Here is a 27,857-nt window from a genome sequence, read left to right as displayed (position 1 = left end):
ACCTTTACTTCTTACCAGTGGTGGAGGAAGAGTTCAGTTTCTTTACTTAAGTAAAAGTACTCATACCAAACTGTGATAATACTCTGTCACAAGTAAAAGTACTGGATTGATTTTTTTTTTTACTTAGGCCTTAATATAATCAGGAAAATGAACTTAAATCATTTAAAGAAAAAGTACCCGATACAGAAAAATTGAAAATAAATAAATCAAATTTATAATTAAAAGAAAAAAAATGAATAAAAGCACCCCCCCAAATAATAGTAGTAGTAGTAATAATAATGATAATAATAATAATGATAATAATAATAATTATTATTATTATTGCCAACATTAGGCAAAATCTTCATTTATAAAGTAACTATTAATGTATTAGCTTTGATTAATAAATAATAACTTATTTTGCTTTAATAAATAAAGTGATAAAGTAGTGATACAGCAGGCAGAATTGGAAAGGCAGTTAAAGTACTAAATGAATTTTCTTTTTTAAAAAATGTTTTTAAAAAAATGCACTAAAAAAACAATAAAATAATCTAAAAAATAACTGTAGTGCTACTTTTAGTAACACATCTTACTTGTTCCTCCAATAATTAAATTAATAATGACAACAACAACAATAATAATAATAATAATAATAATAATAATAATAATAATAATAATAATAATAATAATAATAATAATAATAATAATAATAATAATAATTTGATCAAACCGAAATGGGGGATTTATGGACAACCTGGCAACCCCTAACTTGCGCTTGTGAGTGTATTCTGTACTCTCGCGATATTCAGGCGGTCACTGCCTGGTAGGAATAATGGCCGCCTTCGTAGCAATGGCAGGAACAGGGAACAACACAAGCGGCATATCGGAGCGTTGTAGCTGACCAGGACGAGCCTAAATTACCGGGCACCCCCTCCTACCCGGTTATCAGAACGGATGGGTAGAGGGGGGTCTTGCCAAAAGACACAAGAAACGAGAGAGACTCGGAGGCAAAGGGAGGAAAGCTAACGCTATCTCGACAGCTAGCGCTGGTTGTCACTGCCGGGGAGCAAACCCCGAGTAGCCGTGACAACTGCGCGGTCCGGAGGGCTGAAGGAAGCGGCGACCAAACGCTGGAGCCTGTGATCAAACACCTGGATAGTCGCTAATATGAGTGGACCGGGTCAGGACAGTGAGCCAGAGGCCAAAGTCCTTCTCATCAAGCGGCTTTACAGGTAAGTTGGCGAGGCCGTTTTGCGTAGCTAACCAGGGTGCTAATTGGACGTTATTGTGTTGGCTAACTTAGCTGCTAACCAATCAATGTTTGTTATCTCAAGAAAGGATCAATCTATTCTTCTATTCAGTAACATGTCACGACAATGAGCTGCCTAGCATCAGTGCAAACTCAGTGCTTAATCTCATCATGCTTTGTGGATGTGTGTTATCAAATCATCGTTTGGCTGCATTTGTCAACACTGCGCTTGTTACAAAGAAATGAAACAGAAAGGATGTTGTTTGCTAGCATGATAGCCCCCCTCGGTGTTATTTTAAATTTAAATCCTTGTCATAATGTCAATGTTTCCACCTCTCAATGCTACTCAGGGCTGTGGTGGAGTCTGTGCACAAGCTGGATGTCATCATCGGCAGCAAAGCATCCTACAGAGAGGTCTTCAAGCCGGAGAACATCAGCCTCCGCAACAAGTCAGTCTCAGCAGTGTGTGTGTGTGTGTGTGTGTGTGTGTGTGTGTGTGTGTGTGTGTGTGGAAGGAAGCAGGTGTGACTTAAACATCTGGCCAGTTGTAATGAACTCAATGTTGAATTTTTCCAGTCGCTGATTGCTGAGTTTCAATTTATTTAGCTGTTAAAACTGTCTTTGCATTATGCTGTGATCAGTTGCCCGCATCCAACTTGGTATTCAGTGTCCAAATTCTGCCTAAATCCAGTTGACATTTTTGCATTACAAACCAAGGGTCTGCTGACATTGTTTTTTTTTTCAGGATTGATACCAGTTATTATTAATTAATGAGACCAGTAACTGATATTTGGAACCAATATGCATTTACTATAAAAATGAGAATATTTTTGTTGAAATTTTTAACTTTGAATATAACAAACTCCAACACAAAACTTTGTTTATATCCCTTTACCAATTATTTAATCAAAACTAAGGCTCTCAACATCAGATACAGCAAGTTCCCAGCAACTTTTTTATAAAGTCACATGAAAATTTAAATAAATAATTGCTTTTACAAGTGATGTACAGCATCCAGTGCCTTTAATGAAGAGGCAGCCGCTTTTCCATATATGGCGTCTCTATAACTCTCTAAAACAGATATTATCTCTAAAACAGATAAAAAAATACTGATTCATCTATTCATTTTCTGTGTTAAAAAAAGGGAAACAGTTCTTATTTATGTATAAAAGCCAAATATAGTTCTTTATTTATGAGTAAGGAAGTCTATATGGTGCTTAAAGTTATGTTTATCATCAAGCTAGATACCATGGTATAGCACTAAAGCAAAACAGATTTTGGACGAAAAAGCTTAACAAAGACAGACACACATGTACACACATACAGACAGAACAGTGCATAGATGAGATTAAAACAGAACAAGTTTAAACAAATTTTAAACACCGGGAATCAGATAAAAAACAGGATCATTTAATTTTAAGTTTTGAAGCAGTTAAATAAAGGAGATGGTAGCCTGAGAAAGGCCCAGGTAAAGGGAGTTAACTGTTTAGACAGACCACATATAATTATTTGACTTCATCCGTGAGAAACTGTGATCTCCGCAAGACTAAACAAAAGACGACATACTAATTTGTGCTCAGTCTAACAGCCTGTGAACAGGATTGCAGTTGTTATTTTTATGCTGGATACAATGAACCAAAAGCTGTGAAAGAGGAAGTTGGTAAAAACGAGAACCAGACTTGACCATGTGTCGACGCAGACGGAGAGATGAAGCAGAGGGTGTCTTGTTTTGCTCAGCGACTGCCCTGTGAACCAATAATCGCTCTAAAAAAGTTGACTGGACGGGCCTTCAGTGTGGTCAGCGCTGCATGTGAAGCTGAAGCATCTTTGTTTTTTAAGTAAAGATGTCACACTTTTGCTAATTCCAGCCTCTGACTGTGAAGATTTGCTGTTTTTCTGTGTTAAATATGATTATACACTGAATAATATATTTTTTTGGACTCTTGGTCTGATGCATAAGATTTTTAAAACTTTTTTTACTATTTTCTGATAGGGCTGGGCAATATAACAATGTTATGTTGTGTCAAGATATGAGACTATATATCGTCTCAGATGTTGGATATTGTTATATCGTGATGTGGAGTAGATTGTGTTTTTTCCTGATTTTTAAGGTGGCAATACTGCAAAGTGATGTACTTTTCTTAACTTATCAGACACTTCTACTTGTTTTAATACTTGCTTTTACCCACGTAATCATTACATCTACATTACTAATGATTATTGGTGGAAAGTGGAATTGTGGAAATATTTTTTCAAAGTAGTCTTTCCTACGATAGTCACATCAAAGAGGGGATTTGGTTAAAAAAAATTGCAATGTTTTTATTCTGTCTCCCAGTTCTTGCATTAATCAAGTGTTTTTTGGGGAGATTTAAAAATATCAAGATATGTATTGTGTATCGAGATATAGCCCAGAAATATCGCAATGTAAATTTTAGCCCCAATCACCCAGCTGTATTTTCTGACAGTTTGTAAACAAAGGGATTTATCAATTAACAAAGAAAATGAGTGGCAGATTATATATTAGTTTCAGAAGGGCACGAGTGATCAGATTCCTTCGCAAACATTAAGGAATGATTTTACTGCGTATCTGGAGGCATCCACAAGTTATGAGTTTCCCCAAGATATTATTTAATGTGAGAGCAGTAGTCATATATTGTACTTCACTTCCAAATGGGATAATTTTGTGCCTCAGTGCAAAGTGAGGCTCAAATTAATGGTTGAGTTTTTTATTATCCTCTTTGGGAAGAACCAAGCAGAGAAGCATCTCTTCAAAGAGGACATAATGACAAATACTGCATGTACTTGTCTAGCTGTATTAACATAATTTTGTCACTGGCCGTACACAAAGTGCAGACTGAGATCTCACAATATTCTGGTGAACAACTCTGAATCAGTTTACACAGACCATGTGAGTCACAGAAGGGAAAGGCTCGCTCATTAGTGAGTTTTGTCCGCAGTACTTGAATCATCTGTTACCACTAACTGTAGTGTCTACAAAGTAGGGCTGCATTGTTATTTTCATTATCTGCTGAGCATTTACTTGATAAATCACGACAAAAATGCCCAAAACTCAAGTCTGTATCCTGTCTGTGCCGCCCTACCTGTTCCAGTGAAACTAGCCTGACTCATTGGTCCACTCGTCAAACCGGCGACCCGACTTCCTCCTACCTCCTGTCTTATGCATGTGCATGTGTTTTTCTTGTGGTGTGTTTTCAGGCTGAGGGAGCTTTGTGTGAAGCTGATGTTCCTTCACCCTGTCGACTACGGCCGCAAGGCTGAGGAGCTGCTCTGGAGGAAGGTTTACTATGAGGTCATCCAGGTTATCAAGACCAACAAGAAGGTAACTGGCCCTGCAGCTTAGGGCACGAAATCCTCTTTGCATGAGGGAGCCAACCAGTTTCTCTGATGTTGCTGGCTTGGCAGCCCTGGCTGCCACTTTAAGGTCAACACCACGATGACATCTGCCACTTTGTGGTCACTGGCATGTAACTGTCCTCACAAAGTACTAAGAGTTTGTACGTATTGCACGTGTGTGGTCTGAATGGAAATCAAACCCATAAAAATGTCATTTTGTGGCTGTTGGCTCCCCTATTGGATCATCATTTGAAAAACATAAAAAATATCAAATGTAGAGAGGAAATTTTGAATGTCAACAGCAGTTGAGTTGTTGTCAGTTGATGCACATTTGTTTGTTTTAGACGTGTGTGGGTTAAGAAGTCTCCCCTTAAAGGGTAACTCTGCCAATTTTACTGTCGCATATGTAGAAAAAATGTTGTATTAAGGTTGAGTTGTGCAGTTTGAGTCAATGTCAGTTGGAGCTGAAATCACCATTAAAATAGTAAAAACTGCAGGCAAGAGGTGCAAAGATAAAATGATTATTTAAAATGATTTAAAAATACGTTTGCAGACATTAGTGGGTGGAGTAGGGAGTGTAAAAAGAAACAGCCTGTTTATTACTGTTGTTCTGGTCATATCTTTAATGTACTGGTTCTCTTTCCTTCACTGTAGCACATCCACAGCCGCAGCGCTCTAGAGTGCGCCTACCGTACGCATCTAATTGCAGGTGTGGGTTTCTACCAGCACCTGCTGCTATACATCCAGTCACATTACCAGCTGGAGCTGCAGGACTGCATCGACTGGACCCACGTCACAGACCCGCTTATAGGTAAGATACGCAAAGCACACCTTCACTCACAGACACAGATGTAGAGTTCAAAAATGCAAGCAGCATCGAATCTGCTCTGAAATGTTTGTTATGAGGAAGTGTAACGTTTACACGTAAATGCTTGTCCATGTTTTAAAAATCTTTCTAATGAAATTTAGAAATCCTGATCACTATAGGCCTTTTTTGTGAAAGATTGTTTGAAAAATCACATTGGGAATAAATTCTATGCAGCTGCTCTGCTTTCAGGACTCTGGAGTTGTTGTCATCGGTTCACTTAAATTGCTTGCAAGAACACTGGTTAGAATAAGACTTGTGCACTAATATGTTGCTGTTTTAAAACACCATTTTAAAGAAAAAAATGCACTGTGTATGTGGCCTAAAACAGAGCCATTATTAACCTTTCCATTCCCTTATATTACAAGCATGTTTTGTGTTTATTGCATTATCTTCCAGTGAGAAATTAACCTCCACAGACAGATAGGTTTTTCTTTACCACCTTTGCGCTTTTCAGATTTGCTTTCCTTGTGAAATGGGTGTAAATCCCACTCAGCCTGGTGTTATGAGTGTTTTGAAACTTGCGGATTTAATGTTCAAACTGCTCAAACTTTCTTAAAGCGTCCACTGGAAAGTTGAATATCGTTTACAGCTGGTATTAAAATGTACTTTCACACTCCAGATGATAAATAGTGTGTTCACACATTTGCATTTATACCAAATGTTTATGTGTCTGTTGTCTAAATTCAGTCTGTGTCAGATGTCAGTGTTTTCTTGCACTGTGTGAAGCAGACAAATGGTTTGAAAAGTGCCAAGTCGGTCTATAATTAGTGAAGACAGACAGGTGTGTGGTTAAAGTTTGTGATGCCATGCAGCCGGTATTCGTCCTTCGCCTCAGATGGGCTTCTTCCCCTCTAAAATAATTTCTAATTTTTGCAATCACACTGCACAGATTTCCTATTCGTAAACATGGAGATCCTATAGAGTGGTGAAGGGATGACGTATTTTTGTAGGCCAACCAGGAAGTAAGCATCGAACTGGTTCCCTCGTCGAAAACCGTAGGTTATCGCCGAAAATAAGCTCTGTGGCGAACACAAGTTTATGAGACGCTTTGTTCAGCGTGATAATCTTCACGTATGAACACCACTTTTGTGTGTTTTGAAGCGTAAATGAAATTGCCAGAAGAAAAAGCTATTGTTAGGCTACATGAACTACATCGTGGTCGCACAACTCAAACATCACAACTACAAGCACTGTAAAAACACGTTAAAACACGATCGAAAAATATTATAAAAAGATAAATGTACAAGTTAGAGTGTGACTGTTATTGAGGCTATAAAGGCGGACAGGTGGGTTTAATGAGTTTCTGTGTCCGCTGTGATGACGTCTAACGTCCCCGACAAACTCTGTAGTCCCATTTAGCCACTTGTTAGCAACCGCCTTTTTTAAGACGAGTAAAACCTTAAAAGTAAAAAAATCGGGTTTAAGTGGACGTATTTTATGTTGCAGAACAAAACGTCTCAATATGTTTAGCCTGTGTTAACTGCAGACCTTTTTTAAGGCATTTTACCGAAAACCCATTCAAAAAAAACCAAAAAACTTTAAGACGATGGAAGCGAACGTGCTAAAAGGCTAACAGTAATGAGTCTGCATTTTAGGACTCAGTACTTCATTACTCTATCGGACCCTCCACAGGGGCTAAACTTTACACTTAAAGTGATACGTGCTTAACATTCAGCCTATCTGCTGTTTGCAGATTGTCCCTTTGCTGGAATATAAACTCTTTTATTACATAATTCCAAGTCATTTTTTGGTAAGAACATCAGCTAAATGCTTTAAATGAAGAAAAAAAACACATTGTGTAATTGTTCCCCGCAGGCCGGAAGAAACCGGTGTCAGCCACCCCCAAGGAGATGGAGTGGGCACAGATGGCCTGTCATCGCTGTCTGGTCTACCTCGGAGATCTAGGTAATAACATGATAATAGAATATGCAATTATTTCATCTCTCTACCCGGCTTGTAGAGGTGTTAGACAGCATGTGTGTGTGTGTCATTCAGCGTGGGAAATTTTGGCTCAGCTACAGAGTGTAATTGGCAGGACGCTGTTCGCTTGGTTTAGACCTGCGTGATGTAGAGATATCAGTATTTTGATTGATTTTTCATTATTGAGCTGAAAATGGTGAAGTGAATGTAATTATGTCCGCACCATTTTTATTTTTCCTTTTGAAGGATCAAAAAATTGAATTAAGCTGTGATTTTTTTTAAAAATTTCAGCCTATCATGTTAACATTTATTACTTTTTCTGTTATTTTAATGTTTCGTCTGCAGCCCGTTATCAAAACGAGCTCGCTGGAGTGGAGGCTGAACAGCTGGCAGAAAGGTTTTACCATCAGGCGCTGTCTGTCATGCCGCACGTGGGTGAGTGTAACTGTAATGTAAGATTTCTTAATAACACAGCGCTTTGCTGTTGCTGTGGTCAGGGAGAAGCTTGTAAAGTTTGTGTTTTCTGGGCTGGAAAGTGGCAGGAATACGATGCTTCTGAAAAGCTGGAAAAATACTTTCATCAGCTCAGATTTTCAAGCAGTCAGAACAATTACAAAAACTTTAAAACCCATAGTTCGATAGAAAAAGAAAGCAGTTAAAGGGGGATACTTATTAATTATTCTTATAATGTTATAGTGGAATAGAGTGATGTCTAGACTGCAAATATATTGTGTTCAAACATGAATTAAAGGAATGGTTCAACGTGAATACTCTTTCTTTCCACCACTCACATGTCTACACTAAATATGCAGCTGGAGCCAGCAGCTGTTTGGCGCAGCTTATCATAAAGACAGGAAACAGGGAAAAAGGGCAGGCTTGATTCTGCCCAAACGTAACAAAATCTACCTCCCAGCACCTCAAAAATGCACTAATTAACACATTATGTCTTTTTTTATTGGTGTTTTTTATGCTTACAAAAACCCAAGTTAAAACATTTTACAGGCAGATGTATTCCAGACTATATCTTGGCTAGGAACAGTAACTTGTAACTGGACATATTAGATGGTTATTTTATATAAAATTAGCATTGTTTAGATGTTTACTGTAGGGTTTTTGTACAACAAACAACATATTTGTTAACTAGCAAGCTTTAAAGGTGCTGATAGGTAGAGTTTGGGTATTTATCGGGACTGTGTTCTTTAGTGAATTTACTGATATATGTGTTATTTGACCTATTCTTTTGGTATATTCTGAATAAGACAACAGCATATCAACATACCAAATAATATCATTTCAGTTTTTTTCCTGTGAAGTTATGAAATGTTCTTTTTGGTCTCCAAATCTGTCAGTTGGATCAGATTTGGCTGTTGAATATGAATATCCAACAATTTCTTCCTTTTTTTCCATATACAGTTTGAGAGTTTGAATTGGGTTTGGGATCCAGTTCAGGGTGAAAGTGACGTTCATGTAATATAGTAAACAAGCCAAGTTAGCCCTTTAAGCTAATGCATGCTAACTATGCTAACGAAAAGTACGACATCGATTTTTGCCACCACTCAAACAAAAGCCAGAGACTGTGTCGTATTAAGTTGCTGTGAGTTTTAAATCCACCACCTCTAAACAGAAACGTTCCCAGAGGTACACTGCTCGTTGACCAACCCAAAAAAACCTGACTGCTCGACGAGGCGTCTCTGACTGATGACACAAGTCTTCCACTTTCAGGGGGCAGGCTACATTTTAGCATGCATCATTTTAATTCTTCAGAGTGAGCGGGATATTCGGTAATGATTCTCAGTCCATATCAGGCGTCTCCAAAAAAAGGTTAACTTGTTTGCATGTTTCTTCACCCACCTGTCTACAGGAATGCCTTTTAACCAACTGGGCACACTGGCCGGGAGCAAGTTCTACAATGTTGAAGCAACCTACTACTACCTACGCTGGTGAGGAGTGTTTACATGTTAATATCTGTAATGTTAACTATTGAGCCACAACCCAATAAGTTTGGAGTCTTACCGTATATTTTATCTGTGCCAGCATCCAATCGGACGCCCCCTTCGAGGGCGCCTATGGCAACCTGAAGCGCCTGTTTGACAAAGCTGCCAAGATGTACCACCAGGTGAAGAAGCAGGAAATGAAGAAGCTGTCTCCATCTCGACAAAGGTGAGAAGTCAAGAAGGATTTTTAGAAAGTCTGAAAACTCTGTAGTCCAAAGAAACACACATCCACACAATTCCACCGAGGCTTTTTTACATCACAAGAGCTCTCTGGACAGTGGCGGTATTATTATTACTAATGCTTCTCTCTGGTTTGCCTGATAAAAAAAAAAATCAGTCTGAAACAACCAGAATATTTTGACTTCACTGTGCCGACATCCCAGAGTGATTTTAATCTAGTCCCAGTTGACATCTGGGGTTTCACATAATCACCTACTTGCTTTCCCGCTATTTGAATCACAAAGGCGCTCTAACCTGTGGTGGGATAAAGCAGCATCTCTCTGCAGATGGGATTAGATAATTGATGATCCCCGTGGGGAAATGATGTTGTTGAAGCAACAAAAGTATCAGGAATCAGTAGGAATAAAACACAAATATGCACAGAGGTGAAGCATGTAAGATAAACATTTCAAGAGATAATGCCCGCTGTGCAAAAAGAAATATTACCAAAAAAGTGGTATAAATGTAAGTCATGTCATGTTGTTTGTCTATTATGGGATTATCTAGTGGACCATTGTGCATGCAGCAAATAAGATTAACACATTATTTCGCCACCTGGACAAAAACACTGTTGTTTTTGTTTCATTTACATAAATAACACTTCGCTTAGGTTCAGTGTGTGCAGTGTGAAAGCTTTTTGCACTAGTTTGGACTACATTACTTGTTCATATATTGTATGTAATGACAGATGGAATCATTTTTGTATCGCCATAAATTTATCACCTCTATTATCCATATTTGTGGAAAAAATCTTAATTGGTTCATTGTGTTAGATGAAGAGATTGAGTCCACACTTTTTGTGTACAAATTAAACAAACAGATGCAACATTTTGTAACTGTGGATAGATCCAGATGAGCTGTTGTATCATAGCTGTCTTATTGCTGAAGACTGCTGGCTCAAACGTCATATTGTGGTTTAGTGTACCGACACAAGAGTGGTATCGATCTTCTCATTTCACCATCAGCAAAAATGGAAATAAGCATATTTCCCAAAATGTCCTGCTGTGCTTTGAAACCTTCTTCAAATGTTCTCTGTTTTTTCTTTTTTTTTAATGTAATTACTAAGTTGACACACAGAACATCTTAGCAATAGTGAAAGTTGTAATAAGGGAAGCAACTCTTTGCAACAACAGAAACAAACAAAAAAATGCTGATTTGATTCAGAGAATTTCAGTACAAAATCAAAATATCTGTAATTTATGATTTCTATAATTTTGCTATGACTTTTTTTTCGCAGATCAAAAGATATTAAGCGCCTCCTTGTGAGCTTCATGTACCTTCAGAGCCTGCTGCAGCCCAAGAACAGGTGAGTGATTGTGCTCACTCATCTCTTGTCCTGCATTGTATAGTTACATAATGCATAATAACCATATTATTTTAACCCTAGCAATAAATCCCTCGTGAAGAAAATGTTTTTCCTCACATAATCCGAAAATTATTGCATTTTAAGTAAATGGGTCCCGCGTTCATCAACAGCAAAACTATATGAAAACGTACATTTACTAACTCTCACATTAGTCATGCAGTATAATGCAAGTCTCAGTGACCCAGCCATATGCTCAGCACACACATGCATTTTTGCAAAAACTTTAATATCTTAAAGACCTCTGCATACGAGCATGCCCCAGGGCGAGCTCGTGCATTTGAGCTCCGCTCAGCTGAATGCATGAATGAGGTTCAAACACACGCACTCGCCCCGGGGCCCTACTCGTACACAGAGGTGTTTTAAATAATGGTCTTTTAGTGAAAATGCATGCTTGAAAGTACGGAGCTTATGACTGGATGAATTAGACTTTGGTTTTGCTGCACGAGATGAGGCAGAGTTTGTAAACAGAGATTTTGTTGGAAACGCGGCCTTCTTTTACTCCAGTCAACAACAGTTTTGTCAGTTTTTGGATTCATTCACCACGGAGGCATGCAAGAAAAACAAAATTTTCCTTCATGAAATTAAGCTAACAGAGAGTTAGTAACGGACTAACAAATTATTATGGAGCATTCCTTTAAGACAAGATGAACACAGCCTGTTACAGTGCGTATGTTTTGTTACTGTCAAACGAATTTATCTGTAGTATCTAACCTCTTACCTGCAACAGTGATATCAAAGTCAAATATTTGGTTTTAGAGAAGCGCGGACAGAGTTCAGTGTTAATCGCCTTCAACAATGTTGAAACAAACTGATTTAACTTGCAACAAAATGTTCTTGCAAGAACGAAAGACAGCAAAAATGAGCATATCATGAAACCTGGATCACTGAGCAGCTGAGTGTCATCGTTTTCGATTATTCGCTGTTAGATTGTGTTTACCTTGGATTTTCTGTCTGTGTCCAGTCTGATGGAGACGGAGCTGACGTCACTCTGCCAGTCGGTGCTGGAGGACTTCAACCTGGTGCTGTTCTACCTGCCGCCGCCGACACATGGCGGTGCTCACCACTCCCCCAGCGAGGAAGAGGAGGAGCAGCAGCAGCAGCATGCCGACAGCTCCTGCCCCGTGCTGCCTGACACCCTCGTCTTCAAGATGGTGGTCACATGTCTGATGGTGGTGCACAGCCTGAAGAGGGGTGGTAAGTGTGGGACTGATGTTAAGGCTGTTGAGTATTTTACCAGTTTTAGGGTTTTTTAAATTTTTCTTTTAATTTATTTGATAACACATTTATAGCTATATCAGAATAGTGAACAAACAAACCTTTTTTTCTTTAAACACACTCTTCAAACTGTAATTATCTACAGTGGGCCTGTACATCCATATCAGACGAGGATTGGATTAATTAAAGAAGAGGAAGAGTACACCAAACACACAACATTTTATTTCTTGTGGAGCTGTGCAGTTAACTGGCCAAAAAGGCCGTAAAAAACACCCACTAAGGTTGTCCATGTTTCCTGCCATCATAAGAGGATCTGTGGTAGACTGACTCCCAAACTGAAATTTTGATTTTGACATGAAATTAAGAAATAGAAATCTGTAGAAATACATCCTGAAATTTTTGGTCACTTTTATTTTAAATCATAGCCCCACTGATACAGTTTTTTTAAGCCTAATACCAATACTGATATTTTGATTGATATTAAGTGTAAAGGTTCAGTGTGCAGGATTTAGGGCCATCTATGAGAAGAAATGGAATATAATCTTCGTAACTTTGTTTTCTTTAGTGTATAATCAGCTGAAATTTTGAGTCATTGTGTTTTCGTTACCTTAGAATGAGCTGTTTAAATCTATAAAGGGAGTAGGTCTGTGTTAACAAAGATCGCCATGTTGTTCTACAGGAGCCCAGAATGGTCAAACCAAACATTGGCTGTAGAATGAGCCATTTGTGTTTTTGCATTAGTTAATCTCGTAGATGCCACTAAATCCTACACACTGATCTAGTGGTTCTCAAACTTTTTTCAATAATGTACCCCCTGACCAGTGCAAAATATTTTTGGTAGAACAAATAATACAATATATAGTAGAATATATAGTAGAAATTATAACAAAATAAACAAACGCAAATATAAGCAGTGATAGCTTTTTTTTAAAAACATTTTTGGGCAGTTTATTGCATTTAACAATTGCTTTGAAAATAGGAATATCAAATATAAAATGTAGCTTTTTGAACTTAAATTTACATTTTTTTATTGAACTTTTTATAGAATAATTATTTTAGAAATATTGCAACATTTGTAACATTTAAAAAAAAAAAGATAGCCTCCACAGTATTTTACCCCCTTATGAGGAACACTGAACTAGATGCTTAAAAACATCCACTGGTCCGGACATTATACGTTGAAATATACATTATATGTCGAGCACTTACTTTTATCTCTACATTTTTTATCACCTTGGGAAAGCTGTTTTCTTCTGGTGATTATCATCTGGAGCTTAACTGATATGAAACAGAAGAGGTGCACATTTCTTTTTCTTTGTTTTTTTTGTACTAACAAATGTTTTACTGTGTCTTTAGGGTCGAAGCAGTACAGTGCTTCCATAGCTTTTACTCTGGCGCTTTTCTCCCATCTGGTGAACCACGTCAACATCCGCCTGCAGGCTGAGCTGGAGGAAGCGGAGAGCCAGGTGCCTCCACTTCACACTGATGCCACAGGTGAGAGAAGAAATCTCTGTCTCTGTGTACATGGAGGAAGTTAGTTCTGTCACGCGGCCAGTGTTTGCTACATAGATCAATACAATCATTAGCAACATCCTTTAGGATTAAAGTGCCATTTTTTATAGTTTGAAATGTAATCTTGTGGCAGAGCGATAGCCGTATGCTGAGTTTCTACAAGTCGAGAGCAATTTGTGAAAGTTGAACACATTTATTGACTCTTTCTGGCATGCTGTTTCAGGTTTAACCAAGCGGAGAAAATAAGTTTTGTGAAATGCGTCATTTGAAGAGATTTCCAAGACAAAAAAAACATTGGCAGTGAAATTTTTCTCTTTTTTTTTTTCTAGATGACCTGGAGATGAGGGACTCGTTGGCTCCAGCGACAGATCGCTCAGATGAGAAGCCTCTACAGAACGGCTCCCTGGAGCAAGAAGAGGAGGAGGAGGAGAAGGACGAAGATGGCTGCGAAAGGGTCGGCGCCAAAAAGCACTGCAGCGCAGAAGAGCAGCGCAAGTTGGAAGAAGAAAAGCAGAGACAGAAGAAGAAGTACACCCGCCTCTCCAGACTGCGCCGACGCCGCTGCGGCCGCAAAGACACTCGAGGAGAGGATGAAAGCGACCTGAGCGAAGGCTTTGAGAGCGAGGAGGACGAAGATGAAGATGAGGAGAGGAGGGGTCACGCTGACTCAACAGGCGCCACTACGACAGGAACCCCGCTCAATCCTCAACCTGTCAGGAAGGAGACGAAGAGGGACCCCCTGGGTGAGGAGGGCAGCTGGGGGAGTGGCTCAGAGGAAGAGGAGGAGGAAGGAGGAACGGCATTCGATGTAGAGACCGACTCGGACATGAACAGCCAGGAGTCTCGCTCAGACCTGGAAGACATAGAGGACACGGAAAACTCTGACAACTTGGAGGGTCAGGCGCGGGAGCACCAGGATGAAGAGGAGGATGAGGATCAGCCCAAGGAAGAAGGAGGCGACAGGGATGGCGATACTCCTCCGACCACCAACGGGCCTCTCATGCCGAGTGACTCCAGCATCAGCAGCAACCTCCAGGCCATGTCCTCACAACTCTTCCAGGCGAAACGCTGCTTCCGCTTGGCGCCAACCTTCAGCAACATGTTGTTGAGGCCTCAGGCCTCCTCTTCCTCGGGTATTCCCACCCCTGCTGACGCCTCTGCTCCCCCGTCCCAGGAGACACCCCCTCCTCCCGGAGACTCACCCTGCGATATAAACCCCGGTACTGCCAACGGAACCAATGAAAACGGTAAGATGCTTTTGGACTCGATGTTACATGCAGGGTTTCTGCAAATCCTTAAAAAATCTTAAAAGGCATTAATGCATTCATCTGTAAATAACTGGTATTAAAATGTCTTAAATTCATCCTTTAAAAAGTCTTAAAAATGCTCAGCCATGGGAAGTATGATATTATGAACTTTTTTTGCATCATCAAATCTCATAATAATTGGTAATATCTTTTTTAAAATAATTTACCAAAATTAACATCAAGCATATAAAAATAGAGAAAAAACAACACTCATACACATTTCCAGCATCCAGTCAAATGAAAAATGACCAACGTTTCTGAAGGAGTTGATGCTTTCATGAGAACATAATTTAATTGTTTTCCACATATTCCACTCTAGAAATGTTTAAATCTCATAACTTTTTAACTTAAACCAAAAAAAAGATGTTTTATATTGAATTTCATTAACATATTTTGGCACTACTGTCCAACTATGAGTAATTGATGTCAGTTCACATTTAGTTTGAATTCTGAGTGGCATTAAAAATTATCAAAACATTTTCAAACTAACTTGCTTTAAGATGGTGGAAATCTGTAATGCATCCTTTTGTGATTTTTCAACACAGTTTCTTATTTAAGATGTTTTCTTGATCATCTGTTTTTAATTGATTCATTGTTTTTTTAAATGCTTAATTTTAGAGATAGCTAGTTTTTTATTGCAGTGTAGTTAATGATTTGCATATTGGAGGAAACTCTGGGACTCACAAAGAACTCAAAATGTGACTTTGTTGAAATCAAACTTGTGTTTTTTGCTTTTTTTTTTATTGTGTCACCTCCTCTAGACTTGGACTCGGATTCGGAAGGCAGCCAACACAGCACTCAGTCTGAACATAGTGAGAAAACCCTGTTAGAGAGGCTGGAGATCCTGACCAATCAGGGGCTGATCCAGGTGGTAAAGGTCTTTGTCGACTGGCTAAGGACAAACACCGACATAATCCTCATGTGCGCACAGGTGAGCGGGCAGAATGTTTTGCTGTTTTTCTATGAAACTTTGACATTTGGCGAGTATTTAACAAACTGTGTCTCTCTGCAGAGTTCTCAGAGCCTGTGGAACCGACTGTCTGTGCTGCTCAACCTGCTGCCAGATGGCAGTAAGATGCTCGAGGCCGGTGAGTTACTGTCACACTGCACCGCAGAAAGATTTACACTTCTGTGTGGCTCAGCGAGCACAGGACGACACAACATTATCTATGTTTTAATCCCCACTGGGTCCACTAACTCTAAAATGCTCTTTGAGGCTCAGAGTGAAGACATTAAACCTAAAACTCTGATGCTGACACAAATGTCCGGTCACTTTTTAAAAAATGAGATCTAAAACTAATTTTAGACAGATTTTTTGTGTCTGTGATTGATGAATTAATTATCCAGCATGCTGTTTTCATGTTGGTAGATAGATTTTTTTTATGTTTAATGTCTTACGATCATTGTGATATTAATTTTGTCTCTTAGCTCATATTTGGTTGCTGTCCTGTGTGCACTCACTTAACAAACAGTGCTAATAACTCAGCTCTCACACTGAATATTTGTCTTCCTGTGTGATTTTTACACGCTGTGCATGAGAGAGCTCTCTGAGCCGACAGCTCATTTATTTATTTATCCGTGTGTGTGCTGCAGAGCTCGGTCTCAACGCGGAGGTGACGGAGCTGTTAAATGAGTGTGAGCAGCCCGGTTTGGTCCAGAGTCTGCTGCTGCCTGAGGATTTGGCTCTGCGACACCTGCCCGCTCTCAGCGTAGCTCACCGCCGTCTTGATTTTACTCACCGCAACCCCTCCCTCAGCTCCCTACAGGAGGTATACACACACACGCACGCACGCACACGCACACGTACACACAGGATCCAGTTTTTACAGATGTTTAACGTTGGTTAAAAATACTGGAAGAAGCCAAAATGCATCAGCTCCACTTGTGTTGCCTTGTTATTTTTTTAGCCATTAAGTTTGCAAATTTAAAAACAGTGTTATTATTTAAGACAAAATTTATTTCAGTGAACAATATTTCAGTAATTTAAAAAAATTGCAGGAAATTCCATACACAAAATTCACTTATATTAAAAATCTTTACAAGAGTGTCTGTTCCAGTAAAGGCAGCAGCTCACGAAGCAAATTCTCAGACAAACAACATATGAAAAAAGAAATTTAGAATCATCAATACCAAGAAATCACTTCAACGTATCCTGAATCACATAGAGGTAAATATTTATTTACAGCATCTACAACCTGATGCACCTTCCTCCAGCTTCCTCAATCTACTTTTGAAAACACTTTGAGAGACCAGACCTCAAAACCCAAATCAGTCTCCGTCAGCGTCCAGCAATTTTAAAGAGTTTCCTTGTTCTGCGATGTTACTGATTTGAAAATGGCTGACAAAGATCTCTGTTAGATGGAAACATCGCACAAATGACAAATTACTGTGAGCTTTTAATACAGTGTGCAGATCACCTGATTCTTTCTTTAGTTTTATTAGTTGATCCAGCACCTATAACAGTATTTTGCATGTGTGCAAGTTCATTTATCCAACACGATATTTTAATATTAAACATAATATAAAAGCTTAAAAACATTTTTTTTCTTTCTCCTTCACCCAGTGTGTGGTGCGAGTGTGTTGCATTCGCAGTTTTGGCCACTTCCTGACGAATCTCCAGGGCAACGTGCTGCACTTCAACCCGGAGGCGGGCATCTTCACCAGCATCAGCCAATCCGAGCAGGATAATCTGGTGCAGCAGGCCAAGGCCCAGTTCCGAATGGTGAGTGACGTCTGAACAGAACGAGGAAGAAGAACCACGGGGGGCTGCATTCGCTCAAGTCTCATTATTCTGTGTGGCATTAAGACTGTGAAAACTGTCATTGTGTGACTGTTGAACTGAATAATGTGAAGAATGCTCAATTAATGACCTGGAATCAAAATGCTTTTTACTTTTGGAGCAAAGCAGTTGTCCCTTTTGATGTTAACTCCTGTCTTTGTCTTTATTTGTCCAGGCTGAAGAGGAGGCGCGTCGAAATCGCTTGATGAGGGATATGGCCCAGCTTCGACTACAGGTTTGTGATGTTATCACTCTTTCAGCTGACTGTTAACTTGTTTGTGTTTCCCGGTGATACAGCGTAGACACAGCTGTGTGCTGATGCAGTCATCCCTGCCCAAAGAGCAGTTACAATAGAATAAAATGACACCTTTACTGTCCACCTCGGTGAAAATTAGTCTTCGGCCCACCAAACAGAGGAGACAACATAATAAAAACCACAGTAAAACAAACAAGTCAATATAAACACTTAACACATTAAATCAGTTCATTTCAGTGTGTGTCTGTTGTTTAGAGCCAGTTAGTCGTCTTGTTGAGTTAAGAGTCCCGGTCTTTTTTGAATGATAGAAAATGTTTGGATTTTAAAAAAAAATATTTTCATGTGTTTTTGTATAGAAAAAAACATTTTTTTTTATTTTATATTTTTTTTTAAACTGATTACATTTATTGCATTAAAAACAGTGATGCACGATAATGATTATTTCAACCGATAAACCGAGAATATTCAGCTTCTCATGGCCGATAAGATACCAATAACCGATCATTTTTTTCCCTCTTATGTCCTTATGTCAACGTGAATTATAAAAAAATAATGCCGAAAATAAATTATATTGAGTTATAGTGGAACTATAGAGTGGTACATTCCCCAAAATGTCAGGAAGCAGCACAGCTGCAGAACAGTCCCTAAGTAAGCGCTTTGTTGTGATCTCTGCATATTTACATGTTGTTCTGCTTGTTTTTGGAAGGAATCAATGAAATTGTTACACAGATCCTCTGAAGACAACCATCCACATATTGTAACAGAGCGGCAAATTTCTTTCCTGGAGCTGACAATGTTTCTCGAATATGTGTTGATGCGCAACGTTTTGTTAACCATCACATACGTTTCTTTATTTCCTCAATGCGTTTAGTCTCTCCCATCATTCAGCCCGCTAGATGAAATTACATGTAAAGAGAGTTTTAATCTAATTATTTAAAAAACAACGGGTGAGTGGGATGAGAAAAAAATGACATGGGTCCTTGGTCATGGAAAAGTTTTGAAATATTGTCTTTGAAAATGTGTGAGAACCCTGAATGTTTCTGTTACCATAAAACCCATTTAATACATTTCACAGTAACTGCATATTATCAGCTGTTGGATCTATTTTCAATCTGTTCGCTGCAGTTGGAGGTGTCGCAGCTAGAGGGCAGCCTTCAGCAGCCTAAGGCCCAGTCGTCCATGTCTCCCTACCTGGTGCCAGACACAGCGGCTCTCTGCCAGCATCTGAACCTCATCCGGCAGCTGGCCGGCAGCGGCTGCTTCATCATCATCATCCCACGGACAGGTCAGTGCGCCGCCTCGTCCTCTGTCTGTCCTGAGCAGCATGCTGTGTTGTGTTCAGGCTGCTCTGTGAAGCATGTTATTCAGTGATTTTCAGGGTAGCTTTATATAATCTCTGATTTCACTGTAGAGAGGTACAATCGTGCACAATGTAATACAGACCACTACTTTATTATAAGCGTATATTTTCCATGCAGGAATTTCACATGTGATTTGATATGTGGTATTATAACTGTCATTGAAATTATCCTAAAATGTGTGTACAACTGTATCGGGTATCTGCAGATTTTAGGAAGTCCAAAAAGACCCAATCAATTCAGTTTCCTCATAAAAAAAACATACAAATCTTAAATTTAACTTACAAAAGTAAAGATAGATAGATACATAGAACATTTAAAATGTATTTGTGTCTTTTTGTGTTTTTTTTGGAAAACGCTGTACACTCTTTAATTAAAAGTGCGATTGTTGTATCACTGGACTTTGCTGCTGGAGGCTGTTCAGTCCTTTTTTGTGGCGTTTAAGTCAGCACCATCAGACCTGTGGCAAACGCTGTCACTCCTGTTTGCAACAGCAGCTAGGAAGCTCATCGTGTCACAATGTGCAAATGTTGAATTTAGAAAAATCTTCAATTATTTTAATTTGGTCGACACATCCGTCCATTTCCTGCCACTTATGTGGGTCCAGGTCAAGTTAATTTGATTAATTATAGGAATTACTGTTACACACTGCAGGGAAGTTACAAGAGAAAAAATGAAATCTAACAATAAATAATTTCATGCCGTTTTATCTGTACTGGTTTTTATCATGCTGTCATATTTTATGAAAGCGGTGCATTGCATGAGGTATTAAAGAGGTTTTAGAAAGTCCTACGTCTATGTTTGAGAACCCTGCAGAAACTATTCTGGACAATGGATTTTATTTTTTTATCAAGTCTTTTTTATGTCCCAAACTCTTTGATTAAGTGGAAGGCATCGAAACTTGATATTTAACCTCCTTTTGTAGATTTTTGGGGTTTTTTTGTTTTTCTTGTCTCGTCACAACTAGATTCTTTTTTTATGTTTCAATGCAAAGTATCATTTCGCACCTTAGTGTACATTAAAGTAGCTGTATTTTTCTGTTTTAATTAACAATACAACAAAACTTAGAGCAGACATTGATATAACATTTCATTGCAGTTGATCAAAAATCAAGCAGTAACCTGATTTTGAATTTTGAAAAGAAATTAGTCATTAAATGATTCATCAAGCAAAGTAAAATGCAAAAATATTTGGTTATATATAGTTAATATTATATTTATATTAATATAATATATAATAAATATATTATATTAATAGTTGGTTTCAGCCTTTTAAATGTGACGATTTGTGATGGATATTTTCACTGTCTACTTTCATTACTTTTTATAGACTAAACAATTCAAAGTTTATTTGAACAAAATGTAAATTAATTATGTGATAAGTTGCAACTTTGGTGCCGTCTCTGGTTTGTGGACACTTAATGTACAAGCTGATATCCAGGGCAATGAAAGTGATCAGATAAATCGTCCGTAGATAGATGATTACTTTAACCGAAATAAGTAAAAGAAGTTAGCTTTAAAAGTTGTTCTGTTTCTTTTGAGGAAGTTGCTTAACGGGACTGTTTGTTCAGGTAATTAATTAATCTGGATTACTTCTGTGTTGCAGTGATTGATGGACTCGACAGGTTGAAGAAGGAGAATGCCGGTGCGAGGGACGGCATCCGCTTCCTGGAGTCTGAATTTCGCAAAGGCAACAGGTGAGCTTTTTATTACACGTAAGTGCCGACTACACCTGATGGTACAGCGCGCCTGTCAGGGGTGACGCGTTTTTCTGGATGTTTCTGGGAGCGCATAAAAGTTAAAATATCTTCAGCTTTTCAGGTCAAGGCTTTGAGTCGCGCTGCTAGTCAGTGTCATTTTTGTGTACGCAGTAAGTACATGCAGCCTCGCTCCGGGCGCTCCCAGGTGTTTTTTTCAGACGTCTGGCGGGATTCATCTCTGTGTGACTCATAGAGCTTCTTGCTGCTCTTCTTCAGAATTTGAAGTGAAATACTTTCTTTGTTTCCTGAAATGTAAATGTAAAACACAAACCTCATTTCCACCTTATTTTGGAGGATTTCTTAAATATTGTGTATGTAATCCCTCTGCAGGTACATACGCTGCCAGAAGGAGTCGGGTCGAAGTTTTGAAAGAGATAAAGTGAAACGTCAGGACATCGAAGCCTGGTAAACCTCGCTCTCTTCTGAGATATTCATTGGATGAAAACGACTTCCATTTTCATTTGTCCTCTTTTTTATTTTTATTTTTATTTCTAGGCATTTATACAAGATGGTGGACAGCTGTCGTCAGCTGACAGTCTCCCAGAGCAACGGAGATGAGGACACAGCCGGCATGGTGACCATTCTTACCGGCCATCAGGTGGAAGAGCTTTGCACTCAGTCAGCAGCAATGAAGGTCTGTCACACACTGTTTATGTTACATTACAGACCAGAACAAACATTTTCCAGTTTGTTTAGTTTCTGGCCCGCTAATATAATCGCTGGCCTCCCACTGGCACTCCGGCCAAAGAACTGTAGGCAGACATTATGGTCTGTAAGAGACTGTGGCAAACTCATTTTTTAAAGCAAAGCGATGGTAGTAGTATCTTGTGAAACTAGACAAGGTGGCTAAATAAAGCTCCATAGTTAGCCGAAATTTTGGCAAGGGAACAACCGATATTGCCATTTTCAAAAACTCTCCCTTGAATTTTAAATTCAAGATATCTGAATGAAAATGACTTCTAAATATTTTGTTCCTAACAATAATGAATTCAAGCAGTCTGTTGACGGACGATGAATTGTAACATGTATAGATTGTTAGATATTTTGCAACAATACCTCAACAGCATAAGCAAATTCGTAAAAAAAAAAAGAGAACTTTTTAAACTCCTCCAACACAGAGTTTAAAAACTCTCAAACCAAAATAGACTTGACAGTTTTATAGTTGTGCAAAATTTTATGGTCTATGCTCAAAGTTTTCAGCGTCTGTAACATGTTTTTTATAATGAAGCCATTAGTGCGACAGTTATTCATTTATTTACAACAAACGTGTGAGAAAAACATTTGCATTATCTGTAACGCTGAATAAATGTCTGTAAAAGCGATGTGTAATTGAGAACGGTTTTGTTATCTCATGATTTGTATTAATTTGCATGTATGTGTGTTTTTTCTCCAGTCGGCGATCCAGGCGGCGGGCTCGGCGGGCATGGAGCTGAAGAACATCGTGGAGTTCTACCGGCAGTGGAAGGAGATCGGCTGAGAGGTCTAACGGGGGGCAGCTGTCGGCGCTGCGAACAGCTGATCGATCACAACACTCGCTCCCTCTCTCTCTCTCCCACTCTTTTGCTCTGTGTGTATCTGCGTCTCCAAAGGCAAAAACCAACTCAAAAGAAAGAAGGAATCGAAGGAAAGAGTTAAAAGCTTAGAGGGGTGGAAAAGTTAAAACAGTGGAGTGCAAAAAAATAAAAAATACAGAAGAGAAATGATGCGGGCGAAACGGCGCTATAAGAAAGAGCAGATCTCCCACCTCCCAATCCTAAACATAAGAGTGACCCCTGGTGGTCGGGGTGCGGAAACGGTGGGGGGACGCTACACAACTTTTAAGTGCCCCTGGTTCACACCCTAACCAGGAATACACTGTATATGTTAGCAAACGAGTACATCCGTGTCGAGAGAGAAACCGCACACACACACACACACACACACACATAAACACATTCACGCTCAGATAAATCCATATAGATGTTTAGAGCAGTGGTTTGGATTTCCGTTCCCTCCTTCCCTTTTCCCTTCGGTCTGTATCTGAGAAACAGGGTAAAGAATGTGTGAGTCTGGTAGGACTGCGTTTACGGAAAGCCGAGGGTGTATGAAGACAACATTGAGACAGAGACAACAGTCTGTCCACCTGACACCCGAGGCTTCCAGCCCTACAAAACAAACCAGGCGTCTCATCGCTCATAGGCCTCTAGGAAAGGTTGAGGAAGACAAATGTACACTTCTCCGGGATCGGTTTCTTTCCTATGTGACTTTTTTTTTTTTTTGGTTTTGTTTTCTTCATTTGCGGTGTACTTTTGTGACCAGTGACTTATGTATTGTGCTATCTCTGTATGAGAAGAGAAAAGGAAAAAAACAAAAGCAGGTGTCAGTCCTGTTAAAAGTTTTAATTTGGATTTTATTTTTGTACCCAAATGATGTTGTTTATTTTGCTTTTTGTAAGCTGAATCTGAATGAGATATGCAAGAATGTTTAAGGGAAAGGGAAGGGGTTGTTGTTGTGCGTTGATCCACTGAACAAATCCTTTTAGTTCTGAAAATTAAAAAAGACAACAACTTATAATCCAGAATTTATTTATCGAGGTGTCATGTTAGAGGGAGGTAGAAGCTGATTAGCCTCGTGTTGTAGCTAGTCATCAGAGAGGCTCAAAAGAAAAGGGGCCAACTGACTTTCCCAGAGGAATGTGGGTTGTGTTTGGACCCCTGTAAACTCCTAAAATGTATCCCATCTACATCGCCATTTCCATAGTGACTGTCCCATCATGCACAGTGCAAAAGAAAACCAGTATATGTGTGTGGCCATGCATTGAACAATAAAAAGAAACTCGTATAACATGATGACTTTCACCTTTTTCCTACCTTTCCTCTGTGCCATTTGAACACTTGTATGAATGATAATTAGCTGCTTTACAAAAAATAACCGTGCAAAAATTATTTGCATTTTGTAACTTTTATGAAAGTTACTTTTTGTTACACAGTAGCACACGAGCAAAATACTCTGCCTCCTAGCGCTGCCAGTGGCATTTTACATGAACAAAAACAACCAATCCGAGTCTCTAATGCAGCTGTTAGTTATGTCATTCAGTCACTTGTTTCCATTATCCCTCAAAATACGCAAACTGAAATTGTGAATATGAAATTAGCCAAACGTCAATTTTGAAAAAAACTCCTATCACCCTTAGCACAAAAAAAGAAAAGTTAAATGCCCTGAAAAAAATTCTAAAATAAAAATAACAAATAGAATTAATAATATATATTTCTGTAATAATTTTAGATATATAATTTTCTGGGCATTTTTACTTTTTTTCTAGTACTTCTCATAATTCTCTCTTTTTCTTCTCTCACTTAAAGCAAATTTTCATTTAAGTTGCTTTTCACCTTTTAATAATTTCTTGCAATTTACAGGGCATTTTATGCTTGCTGACAGACTTTTTTTGGAAAGAAATCCAACCAGTTTGCTCCGGTTTAAGGGTTAATTAACAGATCTGTGATTTTGAACACTTATCACGCCGAAACTCTGCACAGACGTTTACAATAATCAGAGACCTTTCAACTCCTCATGCAAGGTCTCTCAGCCTCTCAAACTAGGTCTCCATGTGACATTCTTTCTGTTTTTTTTTCCTCCATCTCTTGTGTTCCTCTCTGTCCCGGGCCCCATGCCCACACTGACCGAGCACCGAATGACCAATCCCCTGGCAGCGGGGTCAGTGCCATTCCAACAGAAGACGGCTGGCACTGGTGCTGCCCCCTTTTTTTCTGCTGGGTAAGGGGGTTTGGAAATCTCACTGACCCAAAGCAATCCTCTTTCTGTGAGCCCATGAGGCTGCGGGGACTTCAGAGTGGACTGCTGGGACAGGATGAAGGGTTCAAACATGCAAAGAGCCCATTACTTTGATTTATAACTTTGTTAAAAGTGTCTGAGAAATGTCCATGCAGGGGTCTGTGCTGGCTGTGGGGAAATGCCTCGCCTGCTTGGAGTTTATGCGTGAGTAACTTGTCTTTTTTGGCTTCACGTGCAGCTTTTTAATCATTTTTGTGTGTAAAATCTCTTTGAAATTACGCATTTCATTGAGAATTTAATGCCATCCACGTTTGCTGTTATGTTAATGATGCTGGAGCTCTTGTCCTCTCTGCCTTGTCTCCTGACAGAGAAAAACAAAGCTTTTTTCTTTGCCACATCCAATGGAAAAAAGTCTCTTCCCCCCGAGGGTGGGATTTCGACATTAGTGGATGCAGTAGTGTTTTTCAGTTGCTGCAGGAATGTGCAGAGGAAGAGATTGTTTAGTGCATTAGGGACGGGGCTAACTGGAATAATTATGGATTGATATTTGTTTCCCAGAAAAATTACGTCTTCACTTTTCACCGCCACCCTGTGGATTCCTGCAGTGATCCCACTGGACACGTATAGCTGAAAGGTCAGAGCAGGTTTGTGTTGCGATAGTTTGGCTGCAGTTTGCATCATTACACTGACTGTGACTGAGTGTTTCGTCTCTCTAAAAACCTGTCTAATGTTTCAGTTACTCACTCTCCTCCTCTTCCAAAGAGACTCTTGAGGTTCTTACATGTAAGTCACTCCCATTTATAGGAACAGAGTGCCTCTTTGCCAAATAGTACTTCCGAAACATTTGTACATGTACTTGGCAATAAAACTGGATTGTGATTCTGATTCTGAAATATCACTGCCAAGTTTTCTTCCTCCAAAATAACAAACTCGCTTATATGATTAGATTTCAAACCTCTCATGTGCTGTTTAGTGTGTAAGGAATATCCTGGGTAATACTACCACTAATAATAATAATTATTATTATTGTTGTTGTATTGGATGTTTATGTTCTTATTCATTCCTCTTGGTTTTTTCCCAGTCACTTTTTTTAAAAATAATTCCTCCTCTTAAAAGGGAACTATGCCCATTTTTCAAAATTCTTTCATATTATTCCTTCGATATAAGACATTCTAAAAATATTAGTGAACAGGAACAACCCTCTCCCAAATCCTAAATTTGGAGTGCTTAAACTCTGTGAAGTTATTGGAGTCTGGAGTTGCTCCATAGACAATAAATAGTGAAAGGTGTTGGGGATGACTCTGAGAGCAGACAGGGGAATAATAAGAGTATATGGGAACATTTTCTCTTTCAGAACTTAAAACCATAAAATAGAATCAAGCTTATAAAACAATTAACTAAAACAGTAAAATTATAAACAAACTACTGTAAAAATAACTTTAAAATGAGCTTAGAATTGAGTTAAAGGACCAGTGTGTAGGATTTGGGGGGATATATTGGCAGAAAATAAGAAATCGTGTTTTCGTTAATTTAGAATTAGCCGTTATAGAGAGAAGTGCGTCCACGTCTACAGAGGTCGCCATGTTGCACCACCATGTTTCTACAGTAGCCCATAATGGACAAACCAAACACTTGTTCAAGATAAGGCCATTTGAATTTTTTACATTGGACATTATGTTTAACAGCCCCTTTGCAACTAGCAGCATCAAATAAACTGTTTTTTTAATTGTAAAACTGCATTTATTTTTGGTTTATTCAGTTTTTTTACAAGTTGAGACCCTCTGAACAATGAACATTGAAAGGAATTATAACCAGAAACAAATCCTCCTCAATCACTGCTCCTTTTTTAAAAAAGTGTGTTAGCTCAGAGTTATTGCAGAGTACAGCAGCTGAAACTGTAAACAGGAAAGATGTTTTTGTTTCACTGATGTCACACAGTAGGAGGTTGTCGTGGATACACCCTGCTATTGTAGGAACTCAGGATATTGTGCTGCAGATGGATTTGATCTGGAAGTTATCAGGGTGTGTCATTTGTTTGTGATGCAATATCTGACCTAGATTACGACTTGCAGTGTTTTTTATTTGGTTTATTGAAACAAGACACGTAAAATCAAAGATTTATTTTGCAAAGAAAATTCATTTATGGGTGATAATTGCATGGGAAGTTGTAGCACAAGTCCAGTTTTGATCTTACGTGTTAGTATTTATAGTTAATGATGACCAAGCAAACACATTCTGGAAGTGAAAGAAAGGATGGAGGAGGTCAATGAACTTTATATTTTGAAGAGTTTGATGAAGTTGTGCTGCTAAATGATTACCGTCACTCTGCTCGGGATCTGGCTGAACTCAAATGACGGGATAGAAAGTTCTGTTGACACAAGCTGGATGTTTGTGCTGCACAGAATAAAACAGGATGGCCTCCCTGGTCTGAGTTTGGACAAAGGAGTGTCCCCGCAAGACTCACATGAAGGATCTTATTCCTGAAAAGTCATGTCATGTGAAAGTAAGTCAAAGGTAACTGACTTCTTGTAATCTTAAGGACATTTTAGTCATCCAAGACGCGTACTCATGTTTGCTGAGACATGAGGGGTAACTTCCTTTATGTGATCAGTGTGAGTGACTGACATCACTGGACAGGTCATCGAGGTCATGGCTGTCATGAGACACTACAGGGTGTTTTTAGACATGCGTCATAGTTCGAGATATTGTTCTTTCACTTTGGTCCTGACTGAAATATCTCAACAGCTAATATACGGATTGCTATAAATTCTTCCAACAATCATAAATGGCAGCATAAAATACAAACTAAAATTATATGTGCGCCAACACAAATCTGAATAGAAATGGAGTAAGACTGGTAAGATCAATTATATACATAAAAGATCATAAAATGCTAAAATTTTAAAACCAACAAGTGCAACCAAAGGCCACTGAAATTATGTATGTTTAAA

The 27,857-nt window shown here is 38.9% G+C and overlaps 2 protein-coding genes across 2 annotated transcripts in view; both read left to right on the top strand.

Annotated features, from left to right (window-relative positions):
• Nucleotides 1-765: 765 nt before the first annotated feature.
• smg5 (SMG5 nonsense mediated mRNA decay factor) lies at nucleotides 766-23,963 on the top strand. Its single transcript, XM_042490183.2, has 22 exons — nucleotides 766-1,211; nucleotides 1,579-1,677; nucleotides 4,445-4,568; nucleotides 5,237-5,393; nucleotides 7,266-7,355; nucleotides 7,716-7,805; nucleotides 9,232-9,310; nucleotides 9,405-9,530; nucleotides 10,821-10,889; nucleotides 11,911-12,143; nucleotides 13,521-13,658; nucleotides 14,006-14,923; nucleotides 15,745-15,914; nucleotides 15,996-16,071; nucleotides 16,577-16,752; nucleotides 17,547-17,705; nucleotides 17,938-17,997; nucleotides 19,144-19,303; nucleotides 20,982-21,072; nucleotides 21,466-21,540; nucleotides 21,631-21,769; nucleotides 22,529-23,963. Exons 1-22 carry the CDS (start codon nucleotides 1,147-1,149, stop codon nucleotides 22,610-22,612), a joined length of 3,378 nt encoding a protein of 1,125 aa, XP_042346117.1. The 5' UTR covers nucleotides 766-1,146; the 3' UTR covers nucleotides 22,613-23,963.
• Nucleotides 23,964-24,914: 951 nt separating this feature from the next.
• The window catches only part of paqr6 (progestin and adipoQ receptor family member VI), a 31,040-nt gene continuing 28,097 nt past the window's right edge, over nucleotides 24,915-27,857 (top strand). Inside the window, exon 1 of the mRNA XM_088084614.1 lies at nucleotides 24,915-25,110. Within this exon, the coding sequence (XP_087940740.1) occupies nucleotides 25,050-25,110 (61 nt within the window). The 5' untranslated portion in view covers nucleotides 24,915-25,049. The remainder of the gene's footprint in view (nucleotides 25,111-27,857) is intronic.

Source organism: Plectropomus leopardus, chromosome 11, assembly GCF_026936395.1.
Source record: "Plectropomus leopardus strain MGB_pleo_1.0 chromosome 11, ASM2693639v1, whole genome shotgun sequence".
Taxonomy (NCBI): Eukaryota; Metazoa; Chordata; class Actinopteri; order Perciformes; family Serranidae; genus Plectropomus; species Plectropomus leopardus.
The sequence above is the reverse complement of the archived record's forward strand: the minus strand, read 5'-3'. Positions and strand labels throughout refer to the sequence as shown.

Excerpts from the sequence above, each read along its gene's own strand:
- smg5 (XM_042490183.2), top strand. The coding sequence starts at position 1,147 with ATGAGTGGACCGGGTCAGGACAGTGAGCCAGAGGCCAAAGTCCTTCTC. Across the intron at positions 15,915-15,995 it reads TAATCCTCATGTGCGCACAG|AGTTCTCAGAGCCTGTGGAA; the intron begins GTGAGCGGGCAG and ends GTCTCTCTGCAG. Across the intron at positions 17,706-17,937 it reads CCAAGGCCCAGTTCCGAATG|GCTGAAGAGGAGGCGCGTCG; the intron begins GTGAGTGACGTC and ends TTATTTGTCCAG.